This window comes from Pecten maximus, chromosome 3 (assembly GCF_902652985.1).
Source record: "Pecten maximus chromosome 3, xPecMax1.1, whole genome shotgun sequence".
Taxonomy (NCBI): Eukaryota; Metazoa; Mollusca; class Bivalvia; order Pectinida; family Pectinidae; genus Pecten; species Pecten maximus.
In genome coordinates, this window is record NC_047017.1 from 315,787 (window position 1) to 332,533 (window position 16,747).

Below are 16,747 nucleotides of genomic sequence, written 5' to 3' on the forward strand. Positions count from 1 at the left end.
TAAAACAACAAATAGGACTACACGGTAGCGGTCACCATAACCTGTACCATTTTAAAGGGGATAAATCAACCCTTTTACTGCTGGTGTCCGAACAAAAATCCATTCAGTAATAACGGAGATATGACCTAATAAACACAATAAATCAACAAAAATCTCTTCACGCCTGAGTGCATTCCGGGTTTTGTACTCGCCCTTGTGTGTGTCCTAAACCGTCATCGATCCGGAAATTAAACACACTAGAGCCACTTCCTGTTCATTTGTAGCCGCCATGTGAAATTGTATTTTGTGAAAGCCGTTGCCTCTTCGTGGCCTACTCTCCAACTTTTTGTGGTTTATAATTGATAAGCAGACCAAAATAATGGCTGGAGAACATCGTAGATCGACGGTGGCACAGTTCTTCGAGGAGGAAGATGATGCGGCATTGGAAAGCACCTCCACATACGACAGGGTTTGTAAACAGTTTCGTATAATTTAATCGGTGATTTTTTGCTTTTTTTTCAAAGCAGGAATTATGGCTAACTCTTACCCTTTCCAACCCGTACCCAAACAAACTCGTACCCAAAATTGGCGAACACGTACCCAACGTTTGCAGAGGCGTACGTATACCTAAGTGGCGGACTCGTACAAACAATGCTCAACCATTTTTTCCTTTAATAGCAATGCTCAACCATATTTTTCCTTAATATGTGTTTATATAAACTGTATCTTATTTTGTTTATCTATGTTTTCTCATTACAAAACAGAAAACAGATTGGAAATCGGTTGAAAAACAAATTTTCTATGCGATTTTTAAAACACGAAAATCCACTTTCCTAAAATGGCATTTTTTACAAAAAACGCGTACTCCGTGCATCTTGATAAGTTGAATATGATTTTGTTTGTATAAATTGTGTAAGAATTGGCCAATTGTAATATTCAAACTAAAAACAAAACATTCTTCTATTTTTATGCAAGATATTTTAGGTAAAATGTTCCATTATGACCATTCTAAGTGGAAGTTACTGCCCTTCTTAAATTTTTAACAAGTGAAACTGAAAGTATATATATTTAAATATTTTAACGAGGTAGTAATAATACCTCAGTGTAGCTATAACACGATTTAATTAATTGCATTTTATATATAAACAAATGATAGTAATGTTGGTATGTGATAAACTGCAGTCGACACAAAAAATAAGTCTGTAAATACCTACATTCAAAACTAGGTCAAGTTGACTTTGACATGACGTTGAGTCTTCGTCAATGAAATGGTGTGTTCATCTGTTATTGTAAACGTTTCATTTGTTTAATATTGATGCTTAAATTGATTTGCTTTGTATTTGTGTAATTCAAACTAATGGATTTCATACAAAACTGGCATTTGTATGATGTTTCATGATTACTGCTTTGAGTAATTTATATATAATAGGTATGTTACTCAATGCAAGTGCGGGATAATTTGAAATAGAAACACATAAAAAAAGTGTGTCATATATCTTTAAGCAGTTATGAGTGGCAGTATTAATATTAGAATGCCAGACTTATTTATTCCATAAGTTGCCAGCTGGCATTTCCATTTTTATTAGCTCACCTGGTCCGAAGGTCCGAATGGCTTATGCCATACCGTGGCGTCCGTCGTCCGTCCGTCTGTCAACAATTGACTTCTTCTTCATAACCACTAATCACCAAATTTTTTCAGAAGCATCCCTTTGGGATGAGGACTCAAAATTGTATAAATGGTGAGGCTGACCCCCAGGGGGCCTGAAGAGTGGGGCCAAAAGCGGTCAATTTGGCTATATTGATATAAACGACTTCTTCTTTGAAACAAAGCAGTGGATATTGCTCATATTTATCTTGTATCATCACTATGGGGTGGGGATTCAAAATTGTACAAATGGTACGGCTGACCCTCAGGGGGCCTGAGGGGTGGGGCCAAAAGGGGTCAATATGGCTATATTGATATAAACGACTTCTTCTCTGAAACTGAGCAGTGGATATTGCTCATATTTGTCTGGTATCATCACTATGGGGTGGGGATTCAAAATTGTACAAATGGTACGACTGACCCCCCGGGGACCTGAGGCATGGGGCCAAAAGAGGTCAATTTGGCTATATTGATATAAACGACTTCTTCTCTGAAACTGAGCAGTGGATATTGCTCATATTTGTCTGGTATCATCACTATGGGGTTGGGATTCAAAATTGTACAAATGATACAGCTGACCCCCAGGGGGCCTGAGGGGTGGGGCCAAAAGGGGTCAATTTGGCTATATTGATATAAACGACTTCTTCTCTGAAACTGAGCTGTGGATATTGCTCATATTTGTCTGGTATCATCACTATGGGGTGGGGATTCAAAATTGTACAAATGGTACAGCTGACCTCCGGGGAGGCTGAGAGGCAGGGCCAAAAGGGATCAGTTTGGCTAAATTGACATTTTTAGAATTACAATAAAAACAATGTTCATGTAACCATATAAAATGCCTATGATATATTGACATAGCAATACCAGTGGCAAATATACTTAAGCATAGTTCTTGTTTCATATCTCATGAAACCAGGTGAGCGATACAGGCCCTCTGGGCCTCTTGTTTTTTTTATCATGACAAAAAAAATATATTTACCTACCTAATACTATTTTATCAAAATAGTGATTATATGCATCAGTTGCCATTTTAGAATACAAATGAGTGTAAAATTAACTTTTGATTTCTTTACAGGTTGTTGATCTCATCAATAAGGCTTCATTGATGCAGAAGGATGCCCAGAAAATAAACAATCTGAAACAGGTGAAAATTCATATATTAACTACAACTGACAACTGCGCCAGGGGTTGACACTAACTTAATCGCCTTGACAGACCGGTGGGCTGCCAGGTTTTGAAATGAGGTCGCCTGGGCTGCTGAACGTGGAGTCCCTCCTGGGGTATTTGGGGGCATGTCCCTATAGGCACTAACCCCAATACTGAGGAAAAAATTGAATTCAAGATGTAGTTGATTCCCAGTATAAAAATACTAAAGGGTTTCATAAAAAAATGTTTTGAAAATAAAATTATTGAATTAAATAAAGGAAACTTTAGCTGGACATCATACATTTGGCTGAAACTATTGACAGCCAACAGGGCTGCTGGTCTAGCATTCTGGCAGCCCGACCAGATTCAAGGCAGCCCATATGGGACTGCTGGGCTACTGTTAGTGTCGATCCCTGCGGTATCAAGTTTATATAATTAGCAAATATTAAAAAATATGAAAAAAATTTCCCTCCTAGTTGAAGAGTACACACAAATAAGACCCTGCTTCCATTTGTGGGAAAAAACATGATGGTTATTGATTAACAACTTAACAGTTCATACATTATTACAACTTTTACTTTGACAATGTAAATATAACCAGTCATGAATTTTCATCCAATACTTATGTATTTCATTCTGTATATATAACAGGGTGGCCTAGAGTTCTTATTCAAAACCATAAAACAACCGAGTCGGGTTCCTGATATGGTGGTATTTGATGAACAAATGAGTTAATTTTATGAATGACCTTGTAACATACAATTAAAAATAAAACGCGGACATTCCAATGCAATGGTTTTATTAGCTCACCGGTTACGAGTAACCGAGAGCAAATGCTGTCACCCCGGCGTCCGCATCCGCGTCCCACCCAAAAACTTTAAAATTTTTAGGTCATCTGAGACAAAGTCTCAAGTGACCTATTCTAATCCCCTTTTGTCCGTCGTCGTGCGTCGTCTGTCATGCGTCCGTAAACAATTTACATTTTCAACTTCTTCTCAAAAACCCCTAAACCAAATTCAATGAGGGGCGGGGCTAAAAAGGGTCAAATTGACTAAAACTTCAAAAATCTTCTACTCTACTCTCAGATATGGTGGAATCAAACAATCTTCATGGATGGAAGGGTCTTAAGGTGTTTTACCAAAATTGTAAATTTCATGACCCAGGTGCTCACGTTTGCCCCTGGGGAGGGGGTAAACTTTACTATAGTTTATATAGGGAAATCACATTTTTGACTTTTATTTGTTTTGTTTCTATTGGAATTCATTCTAATTTGGTAAACATTGTCAGCATGGGATGACAGTTTGATGGAATCAAATACTCTTTATGGTTGGAAGGGTCTTAAGATACTTTACTAAAATTGTGAATTTCATGACCCTGGGGTCTTAAGTTTGCCCCTGGGGAAGGGGTAAACTTTACTATAGTTTATATAGGGAAATCACATTTTTGACTATAATTTGTTTGATTTCTATTGGAATTCATTCTAATTTGGTTAACATTATCAGCTTGGGATGGCAGTTTGAGGGTATGCACATGTTGGCCCTGACTGACCCCCAGGGGCTGATGGGCGGGGCTAAAAATGGTCAAATTGACTGAAATTTCAAAAATCTTCTTCTCAAGACCGAAAATGGCCGACAGGCAGCCATCTTGGATTTTGACTATTGAAGTTTGTTATCGCTATTTCTCAGAAAGTCCTGAAGGGATCTTTCTGAAATTTCATATGTAGGTTCCCCTTGGTGCCTAGTTATGCATATTGCATTTTGAGACCAATCGGAAAACAACATGGCTGACAGGCAGCCATCTTGGATTTTGACAATTGAAGTTTGTTATCACTATTTCTCAGAAAGTGCTGAAGGGATCCTTCTGAAATTTCATATGTAGGTTCCCCTTGGTGCCTAGTTATGCATATTGCATTTTGAGACCAATCGGAAAACAACATGGCTGACAGGCAGCCATCTTGGATTTTGACAATTGAAGTTTGTTATCACTATTTCTCAGTAAGTAGTTAAGGGATCGTTCTCAATTTTCATATGTAGGTTCCCCTTGGTGCCTAGTTATGCATATTGCATTTTGGGACCAGTCGGAAAACAACATGGCTGACAGGCAGCCATCTTGGATTTTGACAATTGAAGTTTGTTATTGCTATTTCTCAGAAAGTAATGAAGGAATCTTTCTGAAATTTCATATGTAGGTTCCCCTCGGTGCATTTTGAGACTAATCAGAAAACAACATGGCCGACAGACAGCCATTATCGCTAAATCTTAAATTTTATATATAGGTTCCCCTTGTTTGAAAAGTACTATAGGGCTGTTTCCCAATATACACAGATTAGTAAGACTTAGAGGAAGGGAAAAGTAGAGAAAAGATCAATCTGACATGGAACCTATGAAGGTCATTCAATGGTGGGCGCCAAGATCCCTCTGGGATCTCTTGTTGTGGTAAAGTCGGTTATATTGTAATGTACATACATCCTTTCTTAAAAAAATATTGTTCAGATTATCAAACATCCCTTGGGATAAAAATAGGTCGGAACACAGCGGAAGCTGACATTTTGGACCAGTGCGCATATCTTCCAATTCAGATCATAGTAGCATTGACGATTAAAGATGTCCCATACCTATTATATTTTGCTAGAAATGTCAAAACTTATTCCTCTTGTCTACACCTGGTATACAACCATTGGTACTCGTCGACAATCAAGCTAAGGTCAACCTTTGTTTGGACAGGTGACGGTAGACAATCGTAGTGGTACCTGCTGTCACACCCAACTCAGAATCTGTCTTCGTCCGTCATTTTGATATTTTTTTCAAAACTGTGTCGGATCTACATTTGAATCATTACTTTTCTTTTAAATTATGTATTTTGCTATAATTCTTTCAAAATACAGATGTTTCCATGAATGCTAACCTTTCCGGAAACGATGTTTGTTTGATGATATTTGATTATACACTATATGATGACCATTGTCGTCTGCTCAAATTTGGATTATCATCCTTGATAGAGAGCTATCGCTACCGGAGGTAAGAAAGTGCTGTTACACCCCATAATACTCATGTGGAAATTCAAAGACCGGACGGAAAGTACTATTTAGGAAATGAGAAGCAAAAATAAACAAAGTGTTCGAGCACTGGTCAGTATAGTCTAGGTCGCTGGTGGCACTCCAAAGCCTTCACTTCACGAACGTTTTTATGAATTTCAAACTAATGAAAATAAAAGAAACTGCAGTTAAAGTATGAAATATGTTTGAAAGAGATTATATTTTTTACTTACTGTAATATTTGACCAAATGTTCTTATTAGACAAAGGAAAGATTGTTTTTATCTGTATAACGATCTTTGTATATCAAAACAGGAAGTTTGACTTGTGCGACTTATAGTCAGATTGGAATCCGGACCGGAATTCAGGAATGAACAAAAAATAAGAAAAAGAGACAATAATAATAAAAATAAAAATACAATTTAAATGAGAATACATATTCTTTTCGTTTAATTATGGATTGTTTATATTTTCTATTTATTTGATATCAAATAAAATTTTCGATATGGACTTTTTATATATTTTTAATGAAATGCACACTGGGGCAAGTAGAAATTGCATTCGGGCAAGTGGATTTCTGAGCTCTACTTGCCCGGGGCAAGTGGCTTGAAAAATATTTTTACACCCTGTATGTTTATCCCGTGCAGAAGTGTTCATAGAACAAATAGCAGCCTTGTGGCTGTTTCGAGAGTGAGTCAATTTAGTAGACGGGTCCAATTTTCCATTTCATCCGCAGTTCCCAACAACATATTTCGGGTTTGAATTTAATTGTGGGTATCTACATGTAAATCAATGGTCAAGTGGGAATAAGTTCATTCCACATTTTGTGTGATTGTTTTTGATGTCAGAAAACATTCAGAAATGCGGAAACCACCTATATGACTTACTTTCACTTTTCTTAAATCTGTCACCATTTTTTACTACAGTCTGTGCTTTGCAGAACAACAGTCCGGCTTTGGAACAACAGCCGGTGCTTTTCCTTTTACCAGTGTGTAATATCAGATATATTAACTTGACCTGTAATTATTATACATATAAATATAAATAAAATTAAAACAGCGTATCACAAAATGTATGAAATCTGAAATAGGCCACATAAATTATGTATATGTAATTTGATAATTACTCATGATCATATTCTATAGAGAGCTTTTCTTTTGATTTCCAGGTGCAAGAGTTGATTATTCACAAGGAACCCAATTTATTGGACAATTTCCTAGATGTAAGTAATACTACTGTTTTCTGTGATTTATTGCATGGCTATCCAAGGATTTTACCACATTGTGTGACCCTAAGGGGGGATACCTATGGCTATAGAAATCAGTTTAACTGACATAAAGTAGGGGGGATACAATTCCTAATAAAATATTGATTAGGTTGAATATTAACTGTATGTATTCAGACACACTTATTCATTCACATACATGTTTATAAAATCTTTGCTCTAACTGATGATTGTCTGATTGAAAACAATAAATTATTCCAGTTGAAGAAGACTGATGATTTCTGTTCCTATCACCTACTTTTCAAGTATTTTTTTCTAGATAAATTCAACAGTCAGCACAATTTAACGAATAAAGTGTGCAATGTATGTTTAACTTTGATACATTATTACATATAATGAAATTGTTGAGTATGATCCTAACAAACGAAGTAATACTTAAAGAAAAAGAAAAACTTGATAACACGTCTTTATCACTTTCATTCCTCATCTATAGGCAATTCTTCAGACCATGAACATTTTTAACAGTTTTGGAGAGAACATATATTTGTGTCATTTGAAAATGTCCTAAATACATAATAACAAGTCAATTCTTTAATTCACTAGAAATGAAACTCAAAATTGAAAATAATGATCACTTTAGTGATTTAAAATCACACATCTTTATACAGCACAATACATAGATCATGATTCTTTTCCTCTTCTCAGTGGGACGGCCTGAAGAAAATCTGTGATTTGGTTTATGAATTCTAAGTTCATGCTGGTTGTTTCAGGTTCTTTCTAAGAATGGCTTAACGATATATTCTTTTACCCCACTCCAACATCTACATTTGTGAACAGGTGATAGGTAATAATGATTAAAACAACACTCTGTCCACTATGACAGATATTCCCTGGGGCCATCTAACAGTTTTACCTTTCCCCACATGACACAGCTAGCTAGGGCAGACTTTATATTCAGTAAGTTTCAATTATTACTGCTTCAGTGACTATATGAGGGTTGATCAACAATTCAAATGATTTTTAACAGTTTTGAAATAATTCATCAATTTTATTGAATAGTTAAAGAGAAAAAAATTATGAAATTATATGATAATACTTTATTTTTCAACCTTTTAAGGCAGTTAAACATTAAAAAAAATATTTTCAAAATTCTTACATTGTTACCTTATGATAAATTTTAGGGGGGATACAATTCCTATGGGGGGATACTTATCCTATGGCCATTTATTGTATCCGGATACTTATCCTATGGCCATATATTGTACCCGGATACTAATTCTATGGCCTGTTTTAGTATCCGGGTACTTATCCTATGGGGGATACAAATCCCACATGACACCGGGAGCAGACAATGTAGTTGATTTTTACATCTTCTACTTTCAAAATCTGCTATTAATAATGTGAATTCTGAAAACTTGGTCACAAAATGCAGATTGAAAAGCATTCAATAATATATAAATGTATTGATCTTACTGTTGTACATTATACAGGAAATGTTGGCCTTCCAGAGTGATCGAACAGTTGAAGTGAGAAAATTTGTCATCAGCTTCATGGAGGAAGCATGGTATGTTAACTGGTAGTGCATTGTCATTGTACAAGCATTGCAGAATAGCCTGTCATCCATATTTGCCAAGTGTTCATTTTACCGGTACCCTTTATTAGGGATTTACTGGTGAAAAGAATATTGTTTTTGCTTATTTTGTTTATTCTTTTTCTTCTTTTTGGTATGCCAACCATTCACATTTTAAACTTCTTCTCAAGTTCCACCAGTGGCAGCACAAACTTTTATAGAAAGACTCACTCACGATCAAGTTTTGTTATTTTAAGGAAGTTGCAATTTCCAATAAGGCCGCCATGACATCATACCTAAAAAGATTAAAATGGCCATAACCCAAAAGTTTTTATTATAGAGTTGGACAATTCGCTTAAGCGGGGCTTCATGGAAATGCACAGACTTTTTGTTCCAAAAATGAATAAAAATATATGGTTTTGGGGAAAATGCTACAATATCAATTCTTCATATTTTCGAGAAAAATAAACATGAACGTGTAAATAATAACATGTTAGATATAAGAAGTTAGAATTTTGAATACTTTAGATACAGGAGATTAAAATATGATGGATTTTGAGTAAGAACATGCTCTTTTTATATTGAGCAAAATTTTCTAATGGTCAAAAATACAACTTCCTATTGCAGTTCATTGGTACAGTCAAACCTGTCATATGTGACCTTCCAAGGGATTCGATAAAAAGGTCACATATGACAGGTGGTCTCTTAATCCAGGTTCAAAGAAAATGACCCGAAAAGTAAACCTCATAATTATTCTGCCACATATGTAAAATTTATCAGCTACAAGTATTAGTACAAATATGAAAAGGAATTACCTCAGTCATCAATCAAGATTGTGAATATAATAAAATCTGTAAGAAACCTCTAGAGGAAAATATATTTATTACATTTTTACCAGTGAAATATCAAAAATTATTCATTCTATAAAAGTGATATTTTTCACTAGTGAAAAATATCACTTTTGCTGATTTGACCAATCAAATTAATGATTAGAAAATACAAAAATAATTGACCAATCAGAAAGCCAGACATATATGTCAGCACCTGGACAGGGGGAACTACTTTTTTTGTTTACAAATTATCTCTGTAGGCCTAGTTAGCATACGGGGTAGGTTTTTCGTTGATAAAAAATGTAATAAACAGAATATCTAACAGTGTCTTCAGTAATACCAAATATATTTCACTCGTGTGGCTAATATTTTGATATTTTTCACTCGTGCTACGCACTCGTGAAAAATATCAAAATATTAGCCCCACTCGTGAAATATATTTGGTATTACTGAAGACACTGTTAAATATCCTCTATATATATAAAAAAAAATCAATATTCACTTAATAAAATAAAATGCCTATAATAATGAACAATATATGAAAATATACCAATTTCGACAGATGTAGTACAATATTTATTTTTAAATTTAATTCAGTTTCTTCTATTTTCATTAATGTATATTTTTTAAATTCTTTTAGTAGGGCAAAGCATATTGCAATACTTTTTGAATTAATAAAAAAAAAAAAATCAAATAGTTTGAATGGCTAATTTGATTATTTCTAGTGCAGGATGCATTTAAAAAGTAGTAAAGTACTTTCGTTCGCCTTTGGGTGTTATCAGGGTAAAGATAATGAATTCAATACATTTTATGAGGCAGAATAAGACATTTCATGCATTTCTGAGGTATTTTTCAATCTTCAAAAGCGGACAAGTTCGTCTGGTTTCTTCTTGATTATGACTTCTGCTTCCGTTTTATAACTCAGAAAGTCACTGAAAAAAGTCGCTATTCAGCATGAAATGATGGTCGTTAGTCACGTCTGACAGGTAGTCGCTTAGTTCAGGTCACTAGAATAGTAAATAATGTTGGGAGGAAAAAATACGGTCGCATATGAAAGGAAGTCGTTTAATTCAGGTGGTCGCTAAGGTAGGTTTGACTGTAATTATGTGCTAAAAAATATCTCCAAACAGTACTGAAACAGTGAACTGAAATAAAATGTTTATACATGTACTTGGTTTCATTAGTGAGATCAACAAAAATATGTTTGCAATTTGTGTTTACAGTAAGAAGGACAGAGAGCTGCTGCCTAAGATTCTTCCCTGTCTGCAGCTGCTGCTGGAGGATGAGAATGTTAACATCCAGAAAAAAGTCATTCTTATCATGTCTCAAGTTTACAAATGTGTCCTCCAGGTTAGTTAACATATAATGTGAACTGTGCATGATAAAACAAAATTCAATTGTATTCTTTCTCTCTTTGTCTTAGGTTTTCAGTAAAGAATTCAACTTCACTATTGACAGGATTTGATAATAGTTCTCAATATTTCCTACACACATATTACTGTGTTTTGCTGTTGCTTCAAGCCAATATTCATGTAGATTAAAAGATGGGAGCCTTTCTTATGTTCTAAATTCTCTTTTTATACACCTGTCAAAAATGAAGGATAAAGGTGAGCTTATGTCATACTGTGGCATCCAGCGTCCAGCATCCAGCATCCAGCGTCCATCTGTCAACAATTAAATTCTGCCTCATAACCGTTGATTGGAATTATACAAAAATTGATTGGGATCATCTCGAGGGGGTTGATGTTCAAAATTGTACAAATTATGGGGTTGACTCCCCAGGGGCCTGAGGGTTTGGGCCAAAAGGGGTCAATTTGGCCATATTGATAAAAAGAACTGCTTCTCTGTAACTAAGCAATGGATATCGCTCATATTTATTTGGTAGCATTGTTATGGGGTGGGGATTCAAAATTGTACAAATGGTGGGGCGAAGTGTCCCCAACCAAGAGGGCTTTGGGGTCAGCGGCTAAAAGGAGTAAATTTGGCTAAATTGATATAAACGACTTCTTTGAAACTAAGCAATGGATATGGACCATATTTGACAGGTAACATCCCTAGGTGCTAGGTGGTGGGGATTCAAAAAGCTACAAATGTTGGGACGGACTTCTCAGGGGCCTGAGGGGTAGGGCAAAAAGAGGTTGATTGACCTACATTACTATGAATGACTTCTTCACTGGAACTAAGGGATGAATATCTGGTAGGAAAATATTTTAAATATAACTTAAATTTTGCCATAATTACTGAAATATCCAGGCGAGCGATGCAGGCCCTTTGGACCTCTTGTATTTGATTGTGAGCATCCTAGGTGGTAGGGATTAAGAATGAATCAATTTAGTATCTTGATGAATTGAACATGAATATTATTTTGATGTTTGGTCAAGTTCAACCCGGTGAGCAATACAAGCCATCTTAGCCTCTTGTTTTATGTATTCCAAGATTGTCCATATAACTTTGATAGATAAGTATGAAGATCTGTTGTAATACTATCAAGATGACCTTACTTACATTACAGTGGATGTGTAATGCTAAAGGCATAAGTGATGAGAGAACTTACGTCTGGGAGATGGTCAAGGGCATGAAGGCAAAAATACTGGAGATGGCAGATTCAGAAAATGACGGGTATGTAGAATTTATTGATCAGTTTTTGTGCAGTAAGTAGATTGATTAGTGTTTTCCATCTGTTAGACCTTGAATTATATTCAAGATAAACAGCATTTTTAGCTCGCCTGCCAGAAGGGCAAGTGAGCTTATGCTGAGGCGCAGCATCCATCGTCTGTGTCTGTCTGTCTATATGTCCAGCCATCCAGCGTCAACTTTTTCCTTTAAAGAACTTCTTCTCAATAACCACGAGGCATGGAGGAGACCTGATATTGGTCCTATAGCATGCTTGGATAAAGGACTACCAAGTTTGTTCAAATCAATGACCTTGACCTACATTCAAGTTCATGGAGGACAAATGAGCTAAAATCTTTAAACGACTTCTCAAAAACCAAGAGCCTTAAATCTTTTAAAGAATGATTTTTGGAGAGTCAAGATACTCCAAGAGTTACAGGGGTCAAACAGGCTAAATACGACTCCTTCACAATAACTAAGAGACCCAGGGACTTGATAATGGGCCTGTAGCATGCTTTGGTGAAGGGGTACCAAATTTGTTGAAATAAACTACCTACATGTACATTCAAGTTCACAGGGGTCAAATAGGCTAACATTCTTAACATCTTCTTCTCAATAAAAAGAGGCCCATGGACTTGATATTGGGCCTGTGGCATGATGGGGTGAAAGGCTGCCAAGTTTGTACAAACGAATGACCTTGAGGTACATTCAAGGTCAAAGGGGTCAAATAAGCTAAAATCTTTAAACGACTTCTCAAAAACCAAGAGCCTTAAATCTTTCAAGAATGATTTCTTGATTGCCAAGAGACTCCAAGACCCAATATTATGGCAATAGTATGCTGAAATGAAGGACTAGAACATTTATTGACATGAATAAACTCAGTCTACTCTGATATTTGAATAAAGGAGTAATCAGCATACTATCAGTAGAAATGACATAGATCAACTCAAAGTCACAGTAGAACCAGTTGAGCAATACAGGCCCATTGGGCCTCTTGTATTCTTAGGTCATAAAAAAGAATGAAGAAACTTTGTTATAAATACAGAAATATTGTTCTGCAAAAATTAGAATAAGCATAAAAAACAGCTGTAATTTTGAAATACACAAAATTGAATATTAAGACCAAAATTTTCTAGCTCTTGACTATGTTGATATTGCAGTAGATTGATTCTGTCTTTTGCATTTCGCCTGTTAATCAGGTTTTTGATAATTGAGACATAACATTTCAACCAGGCATTAATGCCTTGACATGGAAATCTCAATCTAATTATAATATTGACCTTTGATTTCTAGTGTGAGGACTCACGTGGTGAAGTTCTTGGAAGGCATGGTGATGATATTGTCCACGCCTTCATCAGTAAGTGCACTATTCGATATGTTCACTGTATGCTTTCATGTGTAAAATTGTATAATGAGCTCACCTGCCTAAAGGGCAAGTGAGCTTATGCCGTGGTGCAGCGTTCGTCCTTCTGGCAGTGTCAACTTTTTTGGTCACCTGAGACAAAGTCTCAATTGACCTATTGCGATTGTTCAATGTCGTGTATTGTCTGTGGTGATCAATCCATTGTCCATTGTGCATTGTAGATAATTTACATTTTTAACTTGAAAACTCAGGTGACTGTTAAGTCCCATGGGCCTTTTGTTTAGTGACAAAATCTTCAAGGTGAAGTAATAGTTACTCTAAAGCTTCCATTTTTCAACAAACATTAATGTTTGTTTATTAGAATCCAGAGTAGAATTCCTGTGAATGCCCATATTTGGCGTCTTTTTCACCATGCACTACCTACTTCCATTTTCAATCCAATATGGCTGACTTCAAAACATTGGCTTCAAACCATAGACTTAGTGATACAACACAGAAGTCCATAATTTTACTTAAACTAATGAACTATATTCAGAAGATCGTTTTGAACATGCATGCACTTATATAGTTTGTATCCATGAATGTGATTGCTTAATGAGGTAAAATTGTGCAAATCAGCTTGAGGTCAACAATATGCATTTATGGCCCTGGATGCAGGGTAATATGAAGGTTTGTTTACCCGAAGGTATCATATTTCCCGAGGGCTTGCCTGAGGGAAATATGAGAGCTGAGGGTAAACAAACCTTCATATTAACCCGCATCCAGGGCCTTAAATTGTTTATTATACTGCAAAAGAATTAGTAATGATAATACACAAAAATAAACTGAAGATATGAAATATTATTTTTATCACAAACCCCTGTGATCCCGGTCGCTCAATCGATACGATTCCATGTCAAGGTTGTCAATAACACCTTGACAATAATATAAAGGTTTGTTTACCCGAAGGTATCATATTTCCCGAGGGCTTGCCCGAGGGAAATATGAGAGCTGAGGGTAAACAAACCTTCATATTACCCTGCATCCAGTAATGATGATACTCAAAAATCTCACGTTTCTTTTATAAACTCTTGGAAACAGTTGGCATGTACATTTGTTGATATGTTCTGAGCAATCTTGTTTTGCAGAATTTTATCTATTTCTGCTTCTTCGACTGCACGAAAACGTTTGTGTTTCTGTTCGTCTGCAATTTGTAAATAACTGGAAGGGAGACAACTCCTCACAACAGATTGTGGTGGTCGCCATGGAAGCGTGCGGTCCAGGGAGATATGATATTTGTCTCCTTGGCTCACACGCCTCAGGGAGATATGATGTTTTGTCTCCCTTCCACGTGATGCGTTTCGGCTAATCACAGGCACTATTATAAACATGGGGTATAATAATATACTTTGTACAGTGTATTTATATGCACAGCGCCGGATGTTTACAGTTTCGTCATTATGCGCAGTAGAACCGGATGTTTACAATTTCCTTCTAGCCTCCATTGTTTTAAACACATACTCAGATATAGATCTACATATAAGTCTGCGATTCTATTTCAATGTGTAAAATATATATTTTTTTTTTTAATTGTAAATACTATACATAGTTGTTTGGTCGCCTTCTAGCTTCCGGCTAGGGGGAATTTCCCTTTAGCTCAGTCGGTAGAGCGGCGGACCAGTAAGCCGAGGGTCGCGGGTTCGATCCCGGCTGGCTGCACACTACTACTCCTTGAACTTTTACATTGGTGCCGCAGACCACTCCAAGTGAAAGCAAGAGGCTTCCTTGGAGATAGAACCTGGGTTGGTGTGTTCGGGGGCGAACACGTTTGAAGGAGGGAGTAGTGTAGCAGGCCAGTTTTAATTGTAAATACTGTACATAGTTGTATGGTCGCCTTCTAGCTTCCAACTAGGGGGAATTTCATACTATTGCATGGATCAAATTTCCCGATCACATCTTTGACTCATGAAGTAGCAAAAATATCAAACCTGCAGAAATAACTGGCTATACGGTATAGGCCTTTTCCTAGTTTTGCTTTTGGCATTTCTTGACTGGCTAACGGTTATTAAAGAGGAACCACGTATTTGTTATTGGAATTAAACTCATGGGTTTGAGTATTAACTTATGCATTTCCTGGACTACAGATTTTCAAATGGATATGTTTTCCCTTTGTGTCTCTTTATGAAATGTACAGATGTATCTCTATTGACAGGATTCCGAGTTTCCAAAGAACTTTAAACCAGTGTCTGATATCAACCTCAGTATAATCCCAGAGGACAGCGACAACAAATATCTCAAGGTCAAGCGTCTGGAGGATGAAGGAAAAAATATTTTTGAGACCATGTTACACTTTCAAGCTTCTCCACACATATCTAGGTATGCCATCACTTGTGAGTTAATGCCATACCACGGTATGGCATCTGGCGTCCATCAGTCCATCAGCAATTGACTTCTTCTTCATAACTGCTGATTTGAATTGACTGGTAGCATCGTTATGGGGTCAGGACTCAAAATTGTACAAATGGTGGGGCTGACTTCCCCAGGGGCCTGAGGGGTGGGGGCCAAAAGAGGTCCATTTGGCAATATTGATATTAATGGCTTCTCTGGAGCTAAGCAATGTATGACATTTTTATTTCAGTGTTAACATCCCTTGGTGACTGGGATTCAAATTTATGCAAATGATGGGGCTGAACCCTCAGGGGCCTGAGGGATGGGGCCAAAAGGGATTAATTTGCCTATATTGCTATAAGCAACTAATTATCTGGAAGTAAGCGATTGATGACACTCATATTTGATTGGTAGCATCCCTAGGGGATTCAAAAAGTTACAAATGGTTCAGCTGGGACCAAAAGTGAGCAATGTGGCTATATAGGGATTGAACAATCTTTTTATTGCGTTTATAAATTATCCATGGTACAGCCTTAATTTGTTACTGTTTGGATGTCCGTCGTCAATTTGTTAAGAGAAGTTTTCATAAAAAAGACCCCAAAATTCATGTACTATATTATTGTTTCATGAATCTGGTGTTGTCACTGCCCTAGTCGGTTACAAAACACAACCTCTGCTGGTCCAGATGACACTAATTACAGGTCAATTATCTTGTTCACTGGACTGTTGAGATGTTAGTTATATATAGAACATTATCAAAATGTTACACCATATATACATGCTTAAATTCAGAAAATTATCAATATGCTTCTGTACACGATATAAAAATGTGTGATTAAATGTGATCTCATTGTATTCAACAAAGTATAAAAATATTGTACGATACACAAGTGTTCATGAACGTAAAATGAGTCCCTGATGTGTCCCATTATATTAGCAGAGACGTATATATAAAATCAATCATATATACGTGTAT

At 36.2% G+C, this 16,747-nt stretch overlaps 1 protein-coding gene across 1 annotated transcript in view; it reads left to right on the forward strand.

Annotated features, from left to right (window-relative positions):
* Positions 1 to 227: 227 nt before the first annotated feature.
* The window catches only part of LOC117322876 (symplekin-like), a 71,610-nt gene continuing 55,090 nt past the window's right edge, over positions 228 to 16,747 (forward strand). Inside the window, 8 exon segments of the mRNA XM_033877809.1 lie at positions 228 to 448; positions 2,700 to 2,768; positions 6,972 to 7,025; positions 8,519 to 8,592; positions 10,652 to 10,778; positions 11,941 to 12,047; positions 13,335 to 13,398; positions 15,596 to 15,759. Coding sequence (XP_033733700.1) covers positions 359 to 448; positions 2,700 to 2,768; positions 6,972 to 7,025; positions 8,519 to 8,592; positions 10,652 to 10,778; positions 11,941 to 12,047; positions 13,335 to 13,398; positions 15,596 to 15,759 — 749 coding nt within the window. The 5' untranslated portion in view covers positions 228 to 358.